The following is a 19,205-nucleotide window of genomic DNA, read 5'->3' on the forward strand; positions in this document are numbered from 1 at the left end:
CTCTCTCTCTCTCTCTCTCTCTCTGTCTGTCTCTCTCTCTCTCTCTCTGTCTGTCTCTCTCTCTCTCTCTCTCTGTCTCTCTCTCTCGCTCTCTCTCGCGCTCTCACTCTCTCGCGCTCTCACTCTCTCGCTCTCTCTCTCTGTCTCTCTCTCTATAAAATTGGATTGAAGGATTATAGGGTCATCTGCAGGTGACAATATCTTTGAAAAATGGAGGCGTGGCTAACACATTATCTTATCTTACAATTAAAAGCGAATACCGGTAATATATAGCCATATCCGATTTTATGGGCATAGGCTTGGTTCGGCGGAATTGGGCGTGGGCAATGTCGACAACCTTCCAACTGTAGCTTTACAATTGTGGAAAATATTTGGTTTTCTCGATTTGCGATTCGATTGATTTCCTGGCCTCCTAGCGGATGAATAAAATTAACTCTATGGACGAGCTGCCCAACTCCTTACAGAGTCACAGGGACTAACTCAATCGATCTGCATTTAAGGATGTAAGAACCAAACGGTCATAATATTGTTGCAAATAATACAATCAGAATACATTTTCAAAAATCACGATTTATGTGTGCATGTGTAGTGATTTGTAATACACATATTGGTGTGATAGCATTAACTCTCCAGACGCAATGCGCCGGCGAGGAATGTGAGGGCGCTCCGCTGCTCAGCGCTGAGGGAAGCGGCATCCAGGCGTTGTTGCAGCAGGGAACCGCATGTAAACAGCGGCGCCGCCTGCTCGGGCACAATGCGATAGGCAACACGACGCCAGGTGCCAGTGACGCCGTCCAGATGCGATTCCAATGCGTCACGGGAGGCAATCAAATCATCAGGCCGCGCCCGTCCCAGCATATGTGCCATGGCCAAGCAGAGCTGTTGCTGCAATCCATCCCGATGATTGTATTCCTCGAATGTGTCCAGCGCATTGGAGCGCTCGATGGCCTCCAGCAGCGAACGCCACACGGTGGCATAGTGCACACCAAAATCCGCCCGCTGCTCGATCTGCAGCAGGACGCTGGTCGCGTTGATTCGCACCTTGAAGTTCGCATGCTGCACAAGCAGCTGACTGAGCGCCGCAAAGAGTGTGCCCGCCAAGCTGGCGCTGGTCGCGAAGATCGCCCGATTGCGCACCAAATTGCCAATGGCATAGCAAGCGTTCCATTTGACCTTAGCACTGCCCGCCGAGCGCACACAATCCAGCAACTTGGCCATCGCTCGCTGAATTAGGGCATGCTCATCGGCCGGCAGCAGGCGCAGCAAATTGCCCAGTGCACGTACCGCATTGGCGCGCACCTTGTCATGGTCACCGCAGGCCAGCACCGCAGCCTCGATTAGCCGCCCGAGCAGCGCTAGCGAGATGCGTTCCTTTTCCAACTCCTGCACCTCCTGTCGCTGCTCCTGACTCTGCTCTGGCTGACCAGCTGCTGGTTGGCTGGTTGGCGCGACAAGTGCATCACTGATATTGCCCAGCGCCCAAGCAGCCTTAATTCGCACAGCCAGCTGGTTGTCGGCGGTTAGACGCAACGCCAGCTCAGCCGCATGCTCCACAAACACCAGGTCGACGCGAAGAGTCGGATGTAGCACATAAACGGCCAGCGCCCGCACAGCCGCCGCACGCACCAAAGGATCGGCGGCATCGTCACTGCTGCTGCCCAAGAGGAATGCGAGCAAACCGTTGCGCTGTGCCTGCGGCAAACGTTCGAAACTGTTGCCACCCATGTTTGACAGGGCATCGCACAGGGAGCATCTCAACGTCGCTGTCACATTGGTCGCATCCATGTACGCGCCATAGATGGCCGGCAGCATGCGCAGCCAGAAGTTCAAATAATGCTGCTGCAATTCGGGCTGTGGCTGTGGGTGTGGCTGGGACTGGGACTCGGTTGTGTGCTCCATTGCATGACGCGCCATCTGAAAACCAACGGCGTCGAGGCAGCGTGCTCCATACAGTCGCACATCCAAAGAGCAATCCTCCAAGGCGCTGCACAGCACATCGGCTACACGAACTAAATGCTCGCGTAGCAGACAGAAATGCGTCGTCATGGCGAGGATCACCTGCAGGCACTCGACACGAAGCGGCGCTGTACTTGCCGGACAGTCCATATAGCGGAGTACCAGGCGCAACAGCCAAGAATTGCGCGGAATGCGAACGCGCGCCACAATCTGAATGGGCGAATGAGATGGCTTCAACTGCTCACCTACAGCGTCATCGACCACTTCTTTTTCCTCCTCTTCCGCCATCTCCACCTCCTCCTCGGAGTCACAAATCTGTTGAAACTGTTGCTCTAGCTCCAGCTGGTGCAGATTAGAGCGCATCGCTGTCATGTTGGTCATGTTGGGCGCACGGCGCTCGCTTAGCGGCAGACCCACGGCACATGCCATTTCCTGGGTGAGTCGCGGCGTTGCCACCAGCATTTCCATGACGAGCAACGCGGACACCTTAACGCTGGTGTCCACGTGTCGCGTCAACGTTTTCACATGCGGCACAAACTCATAGACGATGCCCATTTGCAGTTGATCGAATGGCGTCGCTTGCACCAGCACCGCCAGGCATTTCAGGCACTGCGTCAGCACCGGCGGCGCATACTCACGCTCCAGTATGGCAGTCAGTTGACGATACGTCGCCAGTACACTGCTGGCCAGGCTCAACGCAAACGGCGTATAGTTGCTGGGCGCCGAAGCGCTGCTCGCTTGGCTCAAATACGGTTTGGAGCCGTACAACAGCTGTGCAGCCATTTGCAGGGCGAGGGCACGACACCGCACATTGCCATCAGTGGAACCGATGTGCAACAAGCAATCCTTGGTCTCGCCTCCATCGCTGGGAAATAATACATGCCAGTACCCGTAGAGGGTGCGACGGGGCAGCTGTTTGGTGACAGCCCCAAGCAGTTGGAGCGCTGCGACTCGGACTTTAACTTCACATTGGCGCCGTTGCCGGTTTTGCCCGGCGGCCAGCTGTTGCCCCCCGGCGCCATCGGAAGTGGGGGTGCAGCCACCTTCGGAATCACCGCCGCTCGGAGTTCGACAGCCATAGTCGTTGTTGCCAAGCAAAAGCAGCTTCATTCGATCCCCATGGCTATGCCCAGTTGACACAGAGGCACTTGGTGCTGCTGCCGCGCTGCTCTCCTGCTGTACGTTGCCATTGTTGCGCTGTTTGGTTAGTGAGCGCATCTTGCGCGACTTGACGCGTCGACCGGCCGCAGCAGTGTTTTGATTGCCAGCAGCTGGCAAATTCTCCTCGTCGTGGCCATATGATGCCGCTTGCTGGGCGGGGTGAACGCGATGCGGCAGCTGCGGCGACGTCCCACCCCCCTCAGCTGTGCATCGTACATTGGACAGTGCTAGGCCGAGCAGCTCCGGCGCATGTTGTTGTGCATAATCCGCATGCAGGGAAGTTATCTTCTGCAGCAACTGCAGCGAGTGTGCGACCAGCAGTGTTAACTGCTCCTGCTCCTCCTGTGTCGACATCACTGTCCGCATTACCCATCGACCTTCGTAATGCGGTTGCAACAGTGCATTGGCCAACTGGCCGCTCGCCTGCAATTCCGGCTCCTGCAACTCTGCATTCGCGCAGCACAATGCACTGAACAGCTTGTCCTGGCAGAGTACGAGCAGCAGAGCCGCATCCACACTGCTTGACAATGGAATGGCTGCCAAGCGTGGAAAGAGTGTGCATGCTGCGCTCACCTCTGGTGTGTCCAGCAGTGAAATAAGACATTTTAGTACATCTACCCTGCATCGTTGCTCCGCATGCTGCAGCAGCCACTGAAGCAATGGTTGCGTATCGCCCAGCAGCTGCTTCCGGTTCTGGAGCAGCTCGTTTAGCCACAGTAGCCATGGGCTCAGGTTAAGGGAGCTATCTTCGACATCCCAACTACATAAAAGCGCCTCTTCTGTCAGCAGATGTGCCAGCTGCGTCGCTTTGCTTGCGCCATATGGCCCAGCAGGCGTCTGGATTTCGATATTGCGCAGAAATTCCAGCTGGCGTTGGTAGTGTTTCTGTTCCGCTGTGGAAGAGCTGCGCGATCGAATGTTTATTGTTTGTAAGAGCTCCTCATAGGATTTCCTCTCCTTGTCCATTAAATAGAACTATTCGCTTACTTCGCAGGCTAATTGAAGCATATCGATGTATCGATAGTTCGAGTCAATATTTTAATATTCACATCGGACTATTTGAATAATATTCTGAAGTACTTAATAAAGGTAATAAGTCATTACTCAAAAGTCACGGACCCTGAAACCCATTTTTTTTTTGTCTTTTTGAAACTCTATCAAATTATATCTGAAATTTTAATTTTAAAAATAAACTGTGATATAGCCAAAAGTTTCAGTAGTCCGTGCTGGTCTGCTCCTGTTGTATTGTCGATAGTAGAAATATCGGTGATCGCAAGTCTCTTTACAGCACTGTATTTTAATGTTGCTTTAATAGCTTGCCGCAATTTTCAAATGATATCCAGGGAACTTATTCTATTCAAGTATTTGACATCATAATTTGCAACAATTTTTTATTCACCTTGCAACAAAATATGTGGTATAACTTAATATATGGTTAGATAGTTTTTTTAAATCTAATAAACCTGTATACATGGTATATATTTATTGTATAGATTTATAGATATATATGTAGTAAATGTAAAGATAGTATATAGTATATGTGCTAAGTAATTTATAAATGTATAATTATCATTTCATACTCCTTATATTGTATTAATTCTGCTCAGCACAAATTCATTGTATAATAATTCATATCGAAATTCGCGAAGCATCCGTAAAACAATTGCATATACAAATTAAGTGCTCTTATCACGAACCCATTCTATTCGTGATTCGCACTTCATACATCATCACGATTGACTGGAGCATCCGGCCTGCATAAGTAATCCCTGAGCAATTGCACACTTGGTAAAATAGCACACTTAACAACAGACCAACAATTTGAATTAAATATTGGTTCACGATTAGCTTATGGTCTACAACTAATTACATATATTTAAATATGTTCATACATATTAATTGATGTATGTATGTGTATATTATGTTCTTTAGGCGGGCTTCTAGTGTTTTGAACAGCGTTGAATTCAATCATCATAATTTACAATTAGATTTTGTACAATTTCTTAAAATCTTAAAAAAAACACAGTGTCAAATGTGAGCTTGTTATATGTAAGTATAACGCATCATATTATAGTCATTTCATAAAATAATCTTTTGTCGCTACAGAATGTGTATACATAGGTTGTTTGGTCTACCTAAAAAAAAGACCGCCATAGACACCACATTATATTTATAATCATATGAATTCTAAATAAGTTGAGAATAATTGTTTACCATTTAATTCTTTGGCAAGCCCGCAGATATTGATCACAAGAAAGGTTTTGTTTATATATCTTAGCAATCCGTTAGCTTTTCTATCGAATTTTCTAATATACTAGTTTACTACAACTATTATTATGGTATATAAATCCGTTTCATAAACTCAATTAACACATACAAATCAATTTAATAAAATAAATTCTATATAAATTTAAAAAAAATTTGGCTAATATTGGAGCAGTGAGTTATATGGGTGGTACGTAGGAGGGAATGCATTCCGGCTGACTCGAGACACAATCAATTAAATCATTTCGAATTAAAATGGAACTTTTGTGGGTCATAAGGTTGGGATCGAGTTTCTATTAAGTACATAAGATTCTACTTTTATAGCCATGCGCTCCATAAAGACTAAGGCGTTATTTAGCTACTGGTTCGTTAGACTATTGGCGTCATTCGGATACAGGTTCACCAAAATTGCATAGTAATGACAACCGGCGGCGAGCACCACAAAAAGATGCCAAATGGCGTGCGCCATAGGAATAAGGCCATCCGACTTGAAAAATACAATGCCCAGTATGTAGAAGGCTCCACCAAATTTTAGGTGCAACATTCCATTAAAATGATGGCCCGTTAACATTACAACCAGCGCTGGACCCAGTCCCATTAGAATATAAAAGAATGTCTCCAGGCATTTGTAGCGTTCATGGAAAAGCTGTAAATGGACAAGATGTGGATGATAACACACTGGATTAAAAATCATAACAGCCAACGTACCTGCTGATAAGCAATGCCAATGGCTGCCATTAGCCAAATAATCCATTCCATACAAAAGAGTATCGCCGAATGGTCCGTATTCTCCAACGTTAGCCAGGGAAAGTATGAACCAGCTATAAACACATAGATCATGGCACGATCGCAGCGATGCAAAACGTTCTTCAAACTCTGATACGTATGCCGGCCGAGTGCGGACCAACCATTGTAGTTTTTGGGCGGCCTCAAAGATACAATTGTTATTGCTGTTGTTTCGATGTAAATATATATATTTTAAATAGACTCACTTCTGTTCGGCACAGTAACAGGAACAGTGGAAGAATGTAGACACGGTGAACACCATACATAAGGCAGTGCCATACACCCAAGACACCAGATACTGGCTAGAGCTGTTGGAGCGTTCAAAGAGCTTAATGACCGCAAACACGGCGGGCACTATCCAAATACCATGAGTTATGACATTTGCCACCTGCTCGATCTATGCATTTGAAATTATGTTAGAGAACGCATTGAAAAAACATTGTTAAGTCTGTGATATACATATATGTAAATGTGGTCACCTCTGTGGGCTGGTAGGCACACCCTGGCTTGGCTTTTGCATTCTTCCATTGAATGCTACGCAATTGTAGTTTGAGCTTCAAATTAGATCGAATAATGCATTTCCATACGTGACTGAACAGATTACCCAGAAAAGAATATCTGTTCTGTATATCCTGCACAAGATTGTTCATCGTCGTCCGGTCCCAGCTCACTCTTCAGCTGGCCCCCACTTGCTACACTGTGGATGAGTATTACCAGTGGGAGTAAAGATTATTTTCTTGAAACCACTTGTTCTACATGTGTAATTACTTATACATGTATGTATGTATGTATGTATGTATGAACAAATTAATATTGATAATCTGATTGATTACAAAACAAAAAACAACGCAAATAAACTACCGAGGTGCACTGACAGCAGTAGCTGATAGCGAAACCAGCCCACTTCCTATTTATGATAGTTAAATAATACAATGCTAAACTATTTGGTTTTTTATAACTTTATTGCTTTATAACTTTATTGCTTTGATTGTCAGCCTTATCATTGACGGTGTCGCGTTTATTGCGGATTAGTTCAGTCAGCATTTAATAGGTCTATTCTTTTGTTATTATCTACTCTTGCTAATCTGAGTACTAAATTGGTTTGTTTACAAGTGCATCGGGCAAATTATATCGAGATTTTCTATTTGCACGTCATTTGTCTAAGTGCATTAAATTTGAGGTTAGAATTCAATTGTTGATTACAAAATCTGATAACTTAGATAGTTATACATAAATAAACAAATTCAACAAAGCGAAATGCATTCTAACGTTAATTTTCAATCGAAATCATTTGAAAGCCAACGCAATCGCAAAGCTACGATGGACTTTGAATCCCACTTTCTATAATCAGTCTTATGTAGCAAGACTTTAAACTTGCAGCATCATTTTAAATGCATCATCGCTTTGCCTAATGTATGTACATTGTGAGGGCAGTTTTGCAGCTTCTTATCCATACATGTGTATGAATATGGGTACATATATATGGATCATGCATTCCATTCAATCCAATTCTTGTCGTTGCTCTCAACGTCTTATCACCGCTGCTCACAGTGCTATGGGCTCAAAGTCCAATCGTTCGTTGGCACACAATGCTTTAACGCTTGGTATCGATTACAGATTATATCCAATATATATTAATACATGTATTTATATGTACATACACACCTGGACAGTAGAAGAGGTGTAAAGACAAGGTAACTTGTGTATTTTCCTAAGGGTGCACAAAAATGGCACCACATTCTCTGGAGTGATGAAAATCTATTAAATTTTTTTAGAAGCGATACTAAAAGAAACTTTAGTCATAGAATTAAATGGACTACAAAAATAAGTTAGTATGGTGCTGGCCACCAGTCGCCAGTCCACAACAGGTACCCTTTCAGCAAAGAAGTGTGCAAGAAAATATGTTAGCCAGAGACTCAGAAACAATGTTGACATACTTTGAAATAAACATCTTACATTTTGGAGATTATATTGAAATTTTAAAATTCACAAGCCATCGTCTTCACACCTATTTCACTGGCCCGGTGTGTGTGATATATTTCCGACACACAATACTGCCTCTCTTGCCCAAGGTCAGCCCGTGCCAGTGACGCTCTCTGTTACAGCATGAATTGTGATAAAGCCACCCCAATCACCCGCACCTTCCACCCCTATAATGACAGCCACTGGTCAGGGTCAGTCAACAGCGTGGGCATCGTCGCTAGTTGTTGATGAGTTCCGCTGGCCGCTTGTAACTTTTTTGATTTGTTACTTTGAGACAAGTTCGACACTGTGATTCGGAAAATGCACATAGACACTCTCTTACATAATATATTATTATATATATATATATAAATTACATATATATATATATAAATATATTTATGCATATATAAATATATTTAACAAAGCTTATGCATACACCGAACGCCCTGGTAGCCAATCCTAAATTTAATTAATTTCTACGACAAGCAGACTAATCGGTTTATAAATAGCCCAATAGACAGTGGGTGGCAAGAGCTTAGTTGTAAGGGTAGTTGTTCATGCTGTTAATAAATGGGCATTGGCTGCCACATAGGATAAGGATGCATATACAGGCATGCATGTATGAATACGTCACCAATGTTTACATTGCAACGCTTCTAATTTAATTTGCTCAGCGTCTCTATGGCATTGATGGTCAATATTTGTTGTTATGTGTTACACACACACACACACGCGCGCTGAAACACGAAAGCTACACACATACACACACATCACATTCATATTTCATATAAGCCGACCCGCGGCGACGCTTTCTAGTTCTTTTTTTTTAAATACATATCCACTTCAAAGAATTACATCTATACAGCGCGCGAAATTAAAATCGGAATGCAATGACAATAATTAATCTAACTTACAGAATATCGCTTTTGTTATTGCCACTTTTCGGTGTATTCCTTTCAGACCACTGCACCTTATACTGCTATAGTTGATTCTGTTTGTTAACTGTAAATACATTTATGCTTTTATGTTTTTTCTTTGATTCGATTAATTAAGTAATCGATAGCTATGCAAGTCGATAGATATGTTATCAATACTGATATGCAAGATGTGTTACAACATATTACATAGCCAAAAAAACAAACTTCGAACATACAAGTTTTCATCAAGAGTTACCTGTTTTAACTCATTTCTGAAGCAACGACTCAAGATCGCAATGACTTGTGGTGCTCACTATCTTATTTATGGTACACACAAAAACATGGCTTAGTTTGAATAGTGGCGCTCAAGATAACACCAAAACTGAATTTTATGGCTTAGCTAACGTCGGGTAAAAAAGTAATATATTATTTGGTTTATAGGGTATTTGCACTTATTTTGGCAGTGGAAACCTAATTCCGTCATGGGAAAATAATATTATTACAACAAAACTAAATGTTCGCAATTGAAGCTTATCACGCACTGCAAATTCATCGTATCGATTACACTTTGGAAGCAATACACGATAGTTGTGTGCTATCGGAATCAGTTCTAGATGAGCATACAATGTTGTGGCTATCGATGAAGCATTCAACTAAAAAATACGCGGTGCTACGTACGTTTGATTTTATACAAATATGCAGGCATCAATATATACAAAGTATGTGTATTTCATCCTTTAACTTCTCTATGTCAGTTTTATTTTCGTACTCATATCATTGTGTTTTTTTTTTGTCATATTTTCATTGTCATCTGTGACTAGTAATAGTAAAATTATTTTAATCAAGCTCAGACAAAATTTGAAAACTTTCATATTTTTATGCATTACACGTATATCAAATTAATCAAATCTATCCGCCATATAGATAAAGATATTATCGCTTTCTTGAATTAAAATACAAATTATAAAGTTTTTGTATAACTGTAAATTGGCTGATTATTTTAGGTAAACAGTCGTTTCTTGAAATCCTAAAATGAATCGTCTGCAAGGATTTGGCACATTGCTGCGAAATCGGGGAGGTGAGTACTATGAACATAAGTTAAAAAAAGTATGACGTTTTTGCTTTTTTTTTTAACAGCTTTCAGCCGCTGCGAACCATGGCACCGAGCCTTAATGAAAACACATAACTCAGAAATGGTAAAGCCGAGTCCTCTCTCATTCCTTCGCTCCGCATACAGATCCCTGCGTTGTCGTTTAATGCGCAAAATGTCCTCCGCAATGCGACGACGACGCTCGAGCTTAGGCATTTTAGAAAAGGTTCCAATTGATGTGACGAATGAGCCAAATTTTGGTCAATTACGGCTGCCATTAACTACGCGTCAGTTTCAAAAAACGTTGCCCACGCATGAAAAGATGCTGCCCACTCCAAATGTCTGGGCCAGTTTGCATGCCCAGCGTACAATTGCCACCATGAACGATAGATTGGACCGAGCCAGGACTGGCAAGCGATTCTCAACGGAACGCTCAAGACTGCCCAGCCCGGTGAAGTTACCAAAGCTGGGCAAGAAGCTCAAAATTGACAAGGTGCCACGGCCTGAAGTGCCCATTTTTCATCTTAGGAAAGACTCGCCAAAGCGATCCACACTCCAAGAAAATGCGAGAAAAATTACAAAACTCCCTGAGTTGCAGAGGAAAATAATTAAAAAACGCTTTGAGGTACCCATTTTTCAAATTGCCAAGAAGCAGCAACAATTAGGAAAAACCGAACACCAAAGCAGAGTTTTACCCAAGCTCAAGCCACAGCGACACTTGACGACAGTTCTCCCCATACCGAGACGCACCGGCTGTGTACAGTATTTCAAGTGCAAGCATCCGTTGATGCCCAAGAAGAGCACACCAGTGGTGAGATTCCTCAAGTCGCCAAAGCAGACTCAACACGGCAATAAATCATACGAGACACGTCTAAAAGCATTCCACATCGCGCAGCCGACTCATCTGAAGATTCAGCAGGGAATGGATAAAAATAATTCAAATGTTAGTCGGCAGCAGAGGCAGACGGGCACATTGCACGGACTGGCCAAATCGTATGGGCCGAGGAAGAGTTTTGGACTGTCGGGTTGCATCCGGGCACATTCAAATACGCAGCCCAATGAGAACATGAACAACAAACGGCGCCAGCTGAAGAAAGCTAAAAGTGTGCCAAAGCCAAAGCCACCAACAATGATGAATAAAAAACGAGAGAAGCGGGAAAATCTCGGCCACCTCCTGGAAGATCTATTGGACAAGAAGACATTGATGGAATGCAGAAGCATTAAATTTAAAAAGACTGGTCCATTGTTTAAGCTGGTTACCAGCAGCATCGAGGGACGCAGCAATCTGTACGATGGCAAATTCGAGAAACAACTCAAGAAACCTCTGATTTATAATTATCCGTTCGTTAGAAATCTAAGTCAATCATTTAGTGTCAACTATCGTCCAGCATTTGTAATGGAAGATAGATCATTTTTGGAAATCAAGCCGGATTTGAACGACATCTAAGTAGCAACAAGAATATTGTGGCTGGATTTATAATAACATTTATAATTAGACAATTGTCACAATCTAACTGCATTAGTCTTATATTCCAGCATCACAGTGCGATATTCTGATTAATTGTGCTCAAAACTAAATTCTATACATCGATTACCCAAATTCAAAGTTACACAATTGTATTCAATTTAATGTGCATTTTATCTAAAATATGTATGAAGTCATATGAAGAAGCTGTGTGCAATATTAATAATAAATAAAACAAACGATTAGAATCGATTTGAAAATTGTAATTGAGCAATTTCAAAAGAGCAATAATGCGTGCAAATCGCACACACATATATGTATATATATTTACATATATGTATGTACATATATAGTCAGTATGTTTATCATAATTGAGTCTGTTTACTTGGTCAACGCGAAAGCATTTCACCAAAACAAACCTCAATTGGCGCACCAAATCAAAACAATGACAACAAAAATTAAATAGAGCACTCGAAATTTTCAACTGCCTCCCCCCTCATTATTTCCCCCACAGCATGAATCAGAGCGGCTATTTTGGGACGCACTGCGTCGTTAAAGTGCAAGGTCATCGTTGGCGCTCACGTGTTCCGCTTGCTTGTTTTTTTTGTTTTGTTTTTTGGCACCTAAATAGCGAATGGAACATTTCACAATTCTATGCAAATTTACATGAAACATTAATAATAATTAATAACATGTTTTTTTTTTTTTTTTTGTGAGTAACGACGCCGGCATCTTCTGGTCTGCCGAACGTTGTTGCTCGAATTTCTATTGAACAATTGACTAAATTAAACAATTTGCTGTCTCATTAACAATATAACTGATTACGTATATATAACTAATTGAAACAAAAAAGAAGGATAAGAATAAACACTACTTTAGCTCAACATTTTCGCCATTAGTCGAAATCAGAGAATTTGGTTTTTGTTGATTTAAGCGTTTGTAGATGTTATTGGTTTTTGTTTCAGTTGTTGCGGGTATTTGTTTATTTATTGTAGATGATGCTGCACCTTGCACTGCCGCAACGCCTCATTAAAGCCTTCGCAGAGCGACAGATCGGATTGACCCTGAGCGCATTGCAGGAACTGTTTGATCTCCCAGGCGCAGGCTCCCTGAGGCTCATTGGCCTGTGCCGGCTGCGCATAATATGGCTGCTGCTGCTGTTGGCCAACCGGTGCGGCAGCGGCTGGTGCTGCCACCTCCTTATCCCCGGAGCCGCTGAACATCGATGTGAGTCCATGGCCGACAGTGTGGCCAATTGCAGAGCCGACGGCAACGCCTCCAGCGGTGGCGGCCATCTGCTGGAACATCGATGGCTGCTGAGCTCCTGGCATACCCACAGCGCTGGGTGGTGCTGCCATTGGTGCCGGTGGTGGTGCGGCAGCACGTGCCGGCACTTGTGCCGGTGCTGGCGCGGGTGCACTGCTGCAAAGCAAAATAAAAATACACACATATATAGTACAAATATTGTTTTTGTTATCTTTGTTGTTGCCACACTTTTGAACTTTGTACGTTGCATAGTCGTCGTCGTCTTCCGTGTTTATCTGTTTTTAGGTTACGTAACGCGGAAACTTCCAGAAAGCGCATTACAATTCCCTGAATCGCTTGCACTTTAATAATGTCATACTAGAGACACGCAAAAAAATATTTATTGCTGCAGCAACCAGAAAATATTTCTTGCTTTTTCGGTGTCTATTTAATCCTTAGTCCGTTGTTTTGTTCAAGTGGATGTTGTTACGTTTTACTGGCGTCGGTGCGTTTCACAACTTACCGTCGGGTCGATGGTGGAGGGCTAGCAGAACGTCCACGGCGAACCATTTTGTTATTTTTGTTATTTTTCTTTTAACTGGAAATTCACAAGTTATTGCGTTATTTACGAGAATTTAACTGTATAGCAGCAAACGATTGCTCTGCTTTATAAGCTTTTATGGAAAACCAGAGATGTTTATATTAAATGTCGATGTGTGTGTGTTATCGATAGTCGCAGTGTTGGCAAATGTCGTAAGTGCTGTCAACTGCAGTGCTACCATATCGGGCGGGAAAATTACCGTATATCGATATGAGCGTGGCAATTCTAACGGTTAATGGCGCCCTTTTGATTTGTATGCACCTAATTACAGAAAAGAGATGTTAACAATGCAACTAATGAGCATTTTATTGCTTGGCTTTTGTTTACTGAATACCTCTGCTTCAGCCGAGGAACTGCTCGAGCTCAGTTGCATCACGGATGCGCAGTGCGCCAAGTATGAACACGCCAGCTGCCAGGACTCGCGCTGCATTTGCACGGCACATGGCGGCGACAAGCGCATGGAATGTCAACCCAAGGATGAAAAGGTGAGCAACATCATTGGCGGCCCGTGTCCCTGTACTCAACCGGGTGCCGAATGTGATGTACAGACACAGCAGTGCTACTGCGCCGCCAACCACGTGCCCAGCGTGGACAAGCGTCGTTGCCTGCCACAGCAAGTGGCGCTCGATGGTCGCTGTGAGATGTCGCGTCAGTGCCAGCTGGCAGACACGTTTTCCGTGTGCCACACATCGCGGAAGCGCTGCATATGCAAGGAACATTTTGAGCCGCATCAGGGCCAATGCATTGCGATCCTAGGTAAATGAAATAAGCCAATAATTCGAAATAAATCACAATCAATTAACTGTCATGCATTGCCACAGATGTAAACTGCAGCAACAGTACGTTTTGCGGAAGTATTGGTGCTTCAATTTGTTTGCCGGAGTCCAAGAAATGCGCCTGCAACATTGACTCTGTGTCCAATCACAACATGACTCTCTGCGTGTCGAGCTCTGCATATAACGCCACCTGTACGACACATGCCCAATGCCAGCTGCAACTCGGAGCTGGCGGTATTTGCCAAACCAATCGCTGTGGCTGCCGTAGCAAGCACTATGCTAGAACTAAGCAATATCTGGATCAGAAGACGAACAGTACTATTTGTGAGCCACTTGTGCCCTACGGTGCATACTGTCGCCGCAACGAGGACTGCCAGCGGATGGAGCCCGAACACTTGCTGGAGTCAAGTATGCAGTGCAAATGGGGCGAATGCCGTTGCCAATCCAATCAACGAGTGGCGGACACCGAGATATGCGTTCTGAACTCTGGAGCAGCTCTGCACCGACCGGATAGCTCCCTGCCAATCCTGCTAATTCTATTTGTTTGGCTTTTTATTCTTGTATCTAGAATGTAAAATAAAGTCGAACTTAAATAAAATCTTGTTAAGCGAAAAGTGTTATATATTTTTGCACAACTTCAATTGTACAGTTTTTCATTTACCAAACGATGAGGGGTGTGCTGAGTAAGCAGCAGTTGAGGAAGGCAACTTCCGAGACGGCTGTGAACTCAGCCGGTAAGAATGTTGATGGGCGGCGCTCGGAGGGTAATCTTGTGGTTACCCTTAGAGTGCCAAGAGAGAAAGGTGAGGCGTGCAATTCGGGCACGCCTAGTGTGAGTGCCGGTGTTCCCGCTGTGGAGGAGCCCATTGCTGCGTGTTCGGCGAGCAATGTGCTACCGTTGAAGCGGAAGGGAACGCCGATCGAAAAAAAAGAAGGCGATCAGCAAAGATCTAGTAGAGTGTGCACTCGCTGAGTGTATGACGGGGGCACTGGTCGGTAGTGTCTTAGACTACGCGACGCAGTACGAGGAGCTATTGTTTTCACTTATGGCGGAAAACGAGCGCCTTAAGGGGCGTTTGGAAGCCGTTCGCTTTAATGCGACAAGTGATCATGCTGTGCATGTGACAGGTGGCCAAACGCGAGTTTCGCCGGCAGCCGTGCACTGGGGGGCTCCCGTGTCGACAATGTCGTCTGCCCGGAGATGCCTCGACCAGTCGAGACCTGGTCCTTGGTCGTGCGCAGCAAAACTGCTGGTAAGACCACCAAGGACGTGGTTGATAAGGTAGTGAAGGAGGTAGGGCCTACCTTAGGTGTGCGCGTCCCTGAGGTGAAACCTCTGCGGGATGGTGGAGCGATTACTCGCACCCCATCCGTTGCCGAGCGGAATAAGATTGCGAGGATCGCAAAATTCAGCGAGGTAGGCTTGGAAATGAGCGTGAAAGAGAGGCTGGGGCCGAAAGTGGTTGTCAGTACGAGTTGAGACTTGGTAACGAACGGACGTGTCTTTGCTATCGCGGTGAATCAGAGATAACGGTACTTTTGAGTAACGGGATCTTGTTTACTTTTAAGCGCTTGTTTTGATATTTCGCTTTCGCATTTGCGTTCGCTCTGCGAAAAATGCAAATTTTTGTGTAGGTGTAAAAGTCTTATCTGTGCTTGCTACGTGTGTGTGTGTGACTAATCTGTTTATAGATTGCACGTGCGGTGATGCCGCCACGCAAGAAGAGGCCGGCGGAGCGAGGTGCAAAGGACGCGCAGATGGTGTCGTCAGATGACGACATGTTGGTGACCTCTAAAGCATCGAGCGAAGCTGAGGTAAGAAGGAGGGATGTGCTGAGTAAGCAGCAGTTGAGGAAGGCAACTTCCGAGACGGCTGAGAACTCAGCCGGTAAGAATGTTGATGGGCGGCGCTCGGAGGGTAATCTTGTGGTTACCCTTAGAGTGCCAAGAGAGAAAGGTGAGGCGTGCAATTCGGGCACGCCTAGTGTGAGTGCCGGTGTTCCCGCTGTGGAGGAGCCCATTGCTGCGTGTTCGGCGAGCAATGAGCTACCGTTGAAGCGGAAGGGAACGCCGATCGAAAAAATGAAGGCGATCAGCAAAGATCTAGTAGAGTGTGCACTCGCTGAGTGTATGACGGGGGCACTGGTCGGTAGTGTCTTAGACTACGCGACGCAGTACGAGGAGCTATTGTTTTCACTTATGGCGGCAAACGAGCGCCTTAAGGGGCGTTTGGAAGCCGTTCGCTTTAATGCGACAAGTGATCATGCTGTGCATGTGACAGGTGGCCAAACGCGAGTTTCGCCGGCAGCCGTGCACCGGGGGGCTCCCGTGTCGACAATGTCGTCTGCCCCGGAGATGCCTCGACCAGTCGAGACCTGTTCCTTGGTCGTGCGCAGCAAAACTGCTGGTAAGACCACCAAGGACGTGGTTGATAAGGTAGTGAAGGAGGTAGGGCCTACCTTAGGTGTGCGCGTCCATGAGGTGAAACCTCTGCGGGATGGTGGAGCGATTACTCGCACCCCATCCGTTGCCGAGCGGAAGAAGATTGCGGGGATCGCAAAATTCAGCGAGGTAGGCTTGGAAGTGAGCGTGAAAGAGAGACTGGGGCCGAAAGTTGTTGTGCAGTGCGTTCACTCTGTAATCTCGCTTGACGAATTCATTGCTGAGTTATACGAGCTGAACCTCAAGGACAAGATGTCCAAAGAGGCCTTTGCCAAAGGTGTCCGCATTGCCAGTAAGCCTTGGTCGAAGGTGAGTAGCGCAGCAGTGAATGTTGTTCTCGATGGTGCTGGCCTGGCCATGCAAACTCTCTTGGATGTCGGACGCTGTTACGTTAAATGGTTCTCATTTCGTGTGAGAAACTTTGGCCCGGTAGTGGGTTGCTAGCGTTGCCTTGGCTTCGACCACAAGGTAGCGGAATGCGGGCTTAAGCAAGACGTTTGTCGTCGCTGCGGCCAAATGGGTCACCGCATGGCTCCGTGCAGCAATGCATTAAACTGTCGCAATTGCACATTCAAGGGGAAGCCGTCTGAGCATCTTATGATGGCTGGAGACATTGCTCTGTGTACAGTGCAATTGTGGCGCGGGCGAGTGCTAGACATTAATATGTCTAGCAGACTTCTTCAGTTGAACAGCGTAGTTGCGTTGTTGCAGGAACACTATGTGGCAAATGGTTGGGTACGGGGATTGCCCGCGGGTATGCGAGTATTTGCTGACAGCAGGGCCAATTCTGCTGTCGTTGTGAATGATGTCAGTATCGAATGCACTGTTGTGAATTCGACTGACTGGGGTGTGTGTGAGCCTTAGTGGCAATTTTGGCAGATTGTATGTAGCAAGCGTATACTGTAAGTTCGGGGATCCCCTCGAACCGTATATCGCGTATATGGATGAGGTGCTACTACTGGCTAGTAGCGTTCCGTTCATCCTTGGTATTGACGCGAATGCACCGTCTCCTTTGTGGTTCAGCAAGATATCTAGATCATCTAGGTATTTGAACCGCTCTAGGGGTGAGGTGCTGGCCGAGTGGGCTGTGTCCCAGGATATCCGGGTCGTTAACGAACCCAGCAAGTGGTACACGCGTGCGGGCCCGATGGGTCACAGTGACATTGATGTCACTCTTGCGAATGTGGCGGCAACGAGTGTGTATGGTTTTCAATGGAGTGTACTGGGTGGAAACGGTGTGAGTGACCACAATCCGATTGAGATTGTCATCACTTACACTTCCATCATGCGTGAAAATGATGGGGGCAATCGCTGGCGCACTTGTGGTGCGAAGCGTCGGTCGGTTCAGTCTCTGAGGAAGCGATTCCAAAGGGCCAGATCTACCAATGCTGAGAACGCTGGCCAACTTAGGTTAGCTTACAGCCAGCGTATGAATGAGTACAAGCAAATGCTTGTAAGAGTGAAAGAAGATGAATGGCGTTCCTTTTTGGAGCGCAATAAGGACGACCCCTGGGGTCTCATATGTGAAAGGGCGATTGCTCAGTGTGGTTGGACAAGTGCGTCGGATTTTGAGAAGTGAGTGGGGCCTCAGCAGATCTGCTGCTCGCACCGTCTACAATGGTATATTTGTTGCCTGTGCAACTTATGGATCGTCTGTATGGTGTAAAGTAGTTTCGACTGTTGTAGGCAGAAAGAATGTGCTGGCTTGCCAGCGTGTGATGATGTTAGGGTGTCTGCCTGTATGCCGCACTGTCTCCACGGAGGCAATGCAGGTATTGTTAGGAGCAGCCCCTCTGGACTTAGAGATAGGGCGTCGAAGCCTGAGCCTGAGATCTAAGTGTGCTTGGGATAACGCGGGGTAGTGGTGGGTTTGACGTAAGTCAAGTATTCTCCACTTGTGAAGGGGTAAGGAGAATGAGTGATCTTGCACGGGCTGCATTTGCCAGACGACGTCTCATATGTGGAGAAGTTGAGTGAATGTTGAATGTATGATGGGGGTATGATTGTGGGGGTGTGTGAATGGATCGCTGAGTTGCGTTCGGGTGGTGACCAGTCCCTGCTTTATGGAGCAAAACTGGAAGTATCCTTCTGGTACGAGTTCTGACCGGAGGACTGATCCGGTACGACGGGCGTTTGGGGTGTTCAGGGGTGGTCTCGGCCCTCGGCTCTCAGCGCTTTTGTAGGGGATATCAGCTGGCCGCCTAGCGGTCTGAATTCGTTCAGTTATGAATACCGCTGTTTGCGGAAGAGGAAGGAATAGGCCTCGCTCCCCACAGTACTGTTCCATCTGCGATTTGGTGTTTACATCAATTCGCATTCTATTCCGTACAGTGATATCTTTTCTTCTTTTTGGGTCACCAACCCGTAACTGTTTTGGAGTTAAAATTGGTAGTACCCATCAGGTACGAGGCCTGACCGGAGGCTTGCTTTCCGGTACCACGGGTAATCAGGAGTCCGCGGAACTCAGTTCCGTCCTGATTTTTGGTTGCGGCCCTTCGGGGAGTTTCGTGGTGGCTGCGGTTTGACACCCAAATGC

The 19,205-nt window shown here is 45.6% G+C and overlaps 5 protein-coding genes across 7 annotated transcripts; 2 read left to right on the forward strand and 3 right to left on the reverse strand.

Annotated features, from left to right (window-relative positions):
• Positions 1-550: 550 nt before the first annotated feature.
• LOC6565508 (HEAT repeat-containing protein 6) lies at positions 551-4,095 on the reverse strand. Its single transcript, XM_001990992.2, has one exon. The coding sequence runs from the start codon at positions 4,081-4,083 to the stop codon at positions 622-624; it is 3,462 nt and encodes a 1,153-aa protein (XP_001991028.1). The 5' UTR covers positions 4,084-4,095; the 3' UTR covers positions 551-621.
• Positions 4,096-5,313: 1,218 nt separating this feature from the next.
• Positions 5,314-9,594, reverse strand: LOC6565063 (monocyte to macrophage differentiation factor). 2 transcript variants are annotated; one of them, XM_032738294.1, is made up of 5 exons: positions 9,307-9,594; positions 6,648-6,865; positions 6,375-6,565; positions 6,091-6,310; positions 5,314-6,028 (listed from the first exon to the last, which is right to left on the reverse strand). In XM_032738294.1, exons 2-5 carry the CDS (start codon positions 6,816-6,818, stop codon positions 5,741-5,743), a joined length of 870 nt encoding a protein of 289 aa, XP_032594185.1. In that variant the 5' UTR covers positions 6,819-6,865; positions 9,307-9,594; the 3' UTR covers positions 5,314-5,740. The 2 variants fall into 2 exon arrangements, with proteins under 2 accessions (XP_032594185.1, XP_001991029.1); XM_001990993.2 differs by lacking the exon at positions 9,307-9,594 and adding an exon at positions 9,048-9,134.
• Positions 9,595-9,674: 80 nt separating this feature from the next.
• On the forward strand, positions 9,675-11,852 carry LOC6565064. The gene is made up of 3 exons (XM_001990994.2): positions 9,675-9,769; positions 10,055-10,128; positions 10,188-11,852. Exons 2-3 carry the CDS (start codon positions 10,083-10,085, stop codon positions 11,585-11,587), a joined length of 1,446 nt encoding a protein of 481 aa, XP_001991030.2. The 5' UTR covers positions 9,675-9,769; positions 10,055-10,082; the 3' UTR covers positions 11,588-11,852.
• LOC6564628 (coiled-coil-helix-coiled-coil-helix domain-containing protein 2) lies at positions 11,848-13,575 on the reverse strand. 2 transcript variants are annotated; one of them, XM_001990995.2, is made up of 2 exons: positions 13,374-13,575; positions 11,848-13,027 (listed from the first exon to the last, which is right to left on the reverse strand). In XM_001990995.2, the coding sequence occupies exons 1-2, from the start codon at positions 13,418-13,420 to the stop codon at positions 12,592-12,594; spliced, it is 483 nt and encodes a 160-aa protein (XP_001991031.1). In that variant the 5' UTR covers positions 13,421-13,575; the 3' UTR covers positions 11,848-12,591. The 2 variants fall into 2 exon arrangements, with proteins under 2 accessions (XP_001991031.1, XP_032594116.1); XM_032738225.2 differs by having other exon boundaries at positions 11,848-13,024; positions 13,374-13,488.
• Positions 13,576-13,656: 81 nt separating this feature from the next.
• Positions 13,657-14,841, forward strand: LOC6564629 (multiple epidermal growth factor-like domains protein 10). Its single transcript, XM_001990996.2, has 2 exons — positions 13,657-14,207; positions 14,273-14,841. The coding sequence occupies exons 1-2, from the start codon at positions 13,730-13,732 to the stop codon at positions 14,800-14,802; spliced, it is 1,008 nt and encodes a 335-aa protein (XP_001991032.1). The 5' UTR covers positions 13,657-13,729; the 3' UTR covers positions 14,803-14,841.
• The last annotated feature ends 4,364 nt before the right edge of the window (positions 14,842-19,205 follow it).

Source organism: Drosophila grimshawi, unplaced genomic scaffold (genome assembly GCF_018153295.1).
Source record: "Drosophila grimshawi isolate 15287-2541.00 unplaced genomic scaffold, ASM1815329v1 contig_1006, whole genome shotgun sequence".
Taxonomy (NCBI): Eukaryota; Metazoa; Arthropoda; class Insecta; order Diptera; family Drosophilidae; genus Drosophila; species Drosophila grimshawi.

What these genes read in the sequence shown, in the direction of transcription:
- LOC6565508 (XM_001990992.2), bottom strand. Translation starts at nt 4,083, where the DNA reads ATGGACAAGGAGAGGAAATCCTATGAGGAGCTCTTACAAACAATAAAC.
- LOC6565064 (XM_001990994.2), top strand. Translation starts at nt 10,083, where the DNA reads ATGAATCGTCTGCAAGGATTTGGCACATTGCTGCGAAATCGGGGAG. An exon ending in ATTGCTGCGAAATCGGGGAG is followed by an intron (nt 10,129 to 10,187) that starts GTGAGTACTATG and finishes TTTTTTTAACAG; the next exon opens with CTTTCAGCCGCTGCGAACCA.
- LOC6564628 (XM_001990995.2), bottom strand. Translation starts at nt 13,420, where the DNA reads ATGGTTCGCCGTGGACGTTCTGCTAGCCCTCCACCATCGACCCGACG. An exon ending in CCTCCACCATCGACCCGACG is followed by an intron (nt 13,028 to 13,373) that starts GTAAGTTGTGAA and finishes TTTGCTTTGCAG; the next exon opens with CAGTGCACCCGCGCCAGCAC.
- LOC6565063 (XM_032738294.1), bottom strand. Translation starts at nt 6,818, where the DNA reads ATGAACAATCTTGTGCAGGATATACAGAACAGATATTCTTTTCTGGGT. An exon ending in TGTTACTGTGCCGAACAGAA is followed by an intron (nt 6,311 to 6,374) that starts GTGAGTCTATTT and finishes TGTATCTTTGAG; the next exon opens with GCCGCCCAAAAACTACAATG. An exon ending in TTGGCATTGCTTATCAGCAG is followed by an intron (nt 6,029 to 6,090) that starts GTACGTTGGCTG and finishes GTCCATTTACAG; the next exon opens with CTTTTCCATGAACGCTACAA.
- LOC6564629 (XM_001990996.2), top strand. Translation starts at nt 13,730, where the DNA reads ATGTTAACAATGCAACTAATGAGCATTTTATTGCTTGGCTTTTGTTTA. An exon ending in CCAATGCATTGCGATCCTAG is followed by an intron (nt 14,208 to 14,272) that starts GTAAATGAAATA and finishes GCATTGCCACAG; the next exon opens with ATGTAAACTGCAGCAACAGT.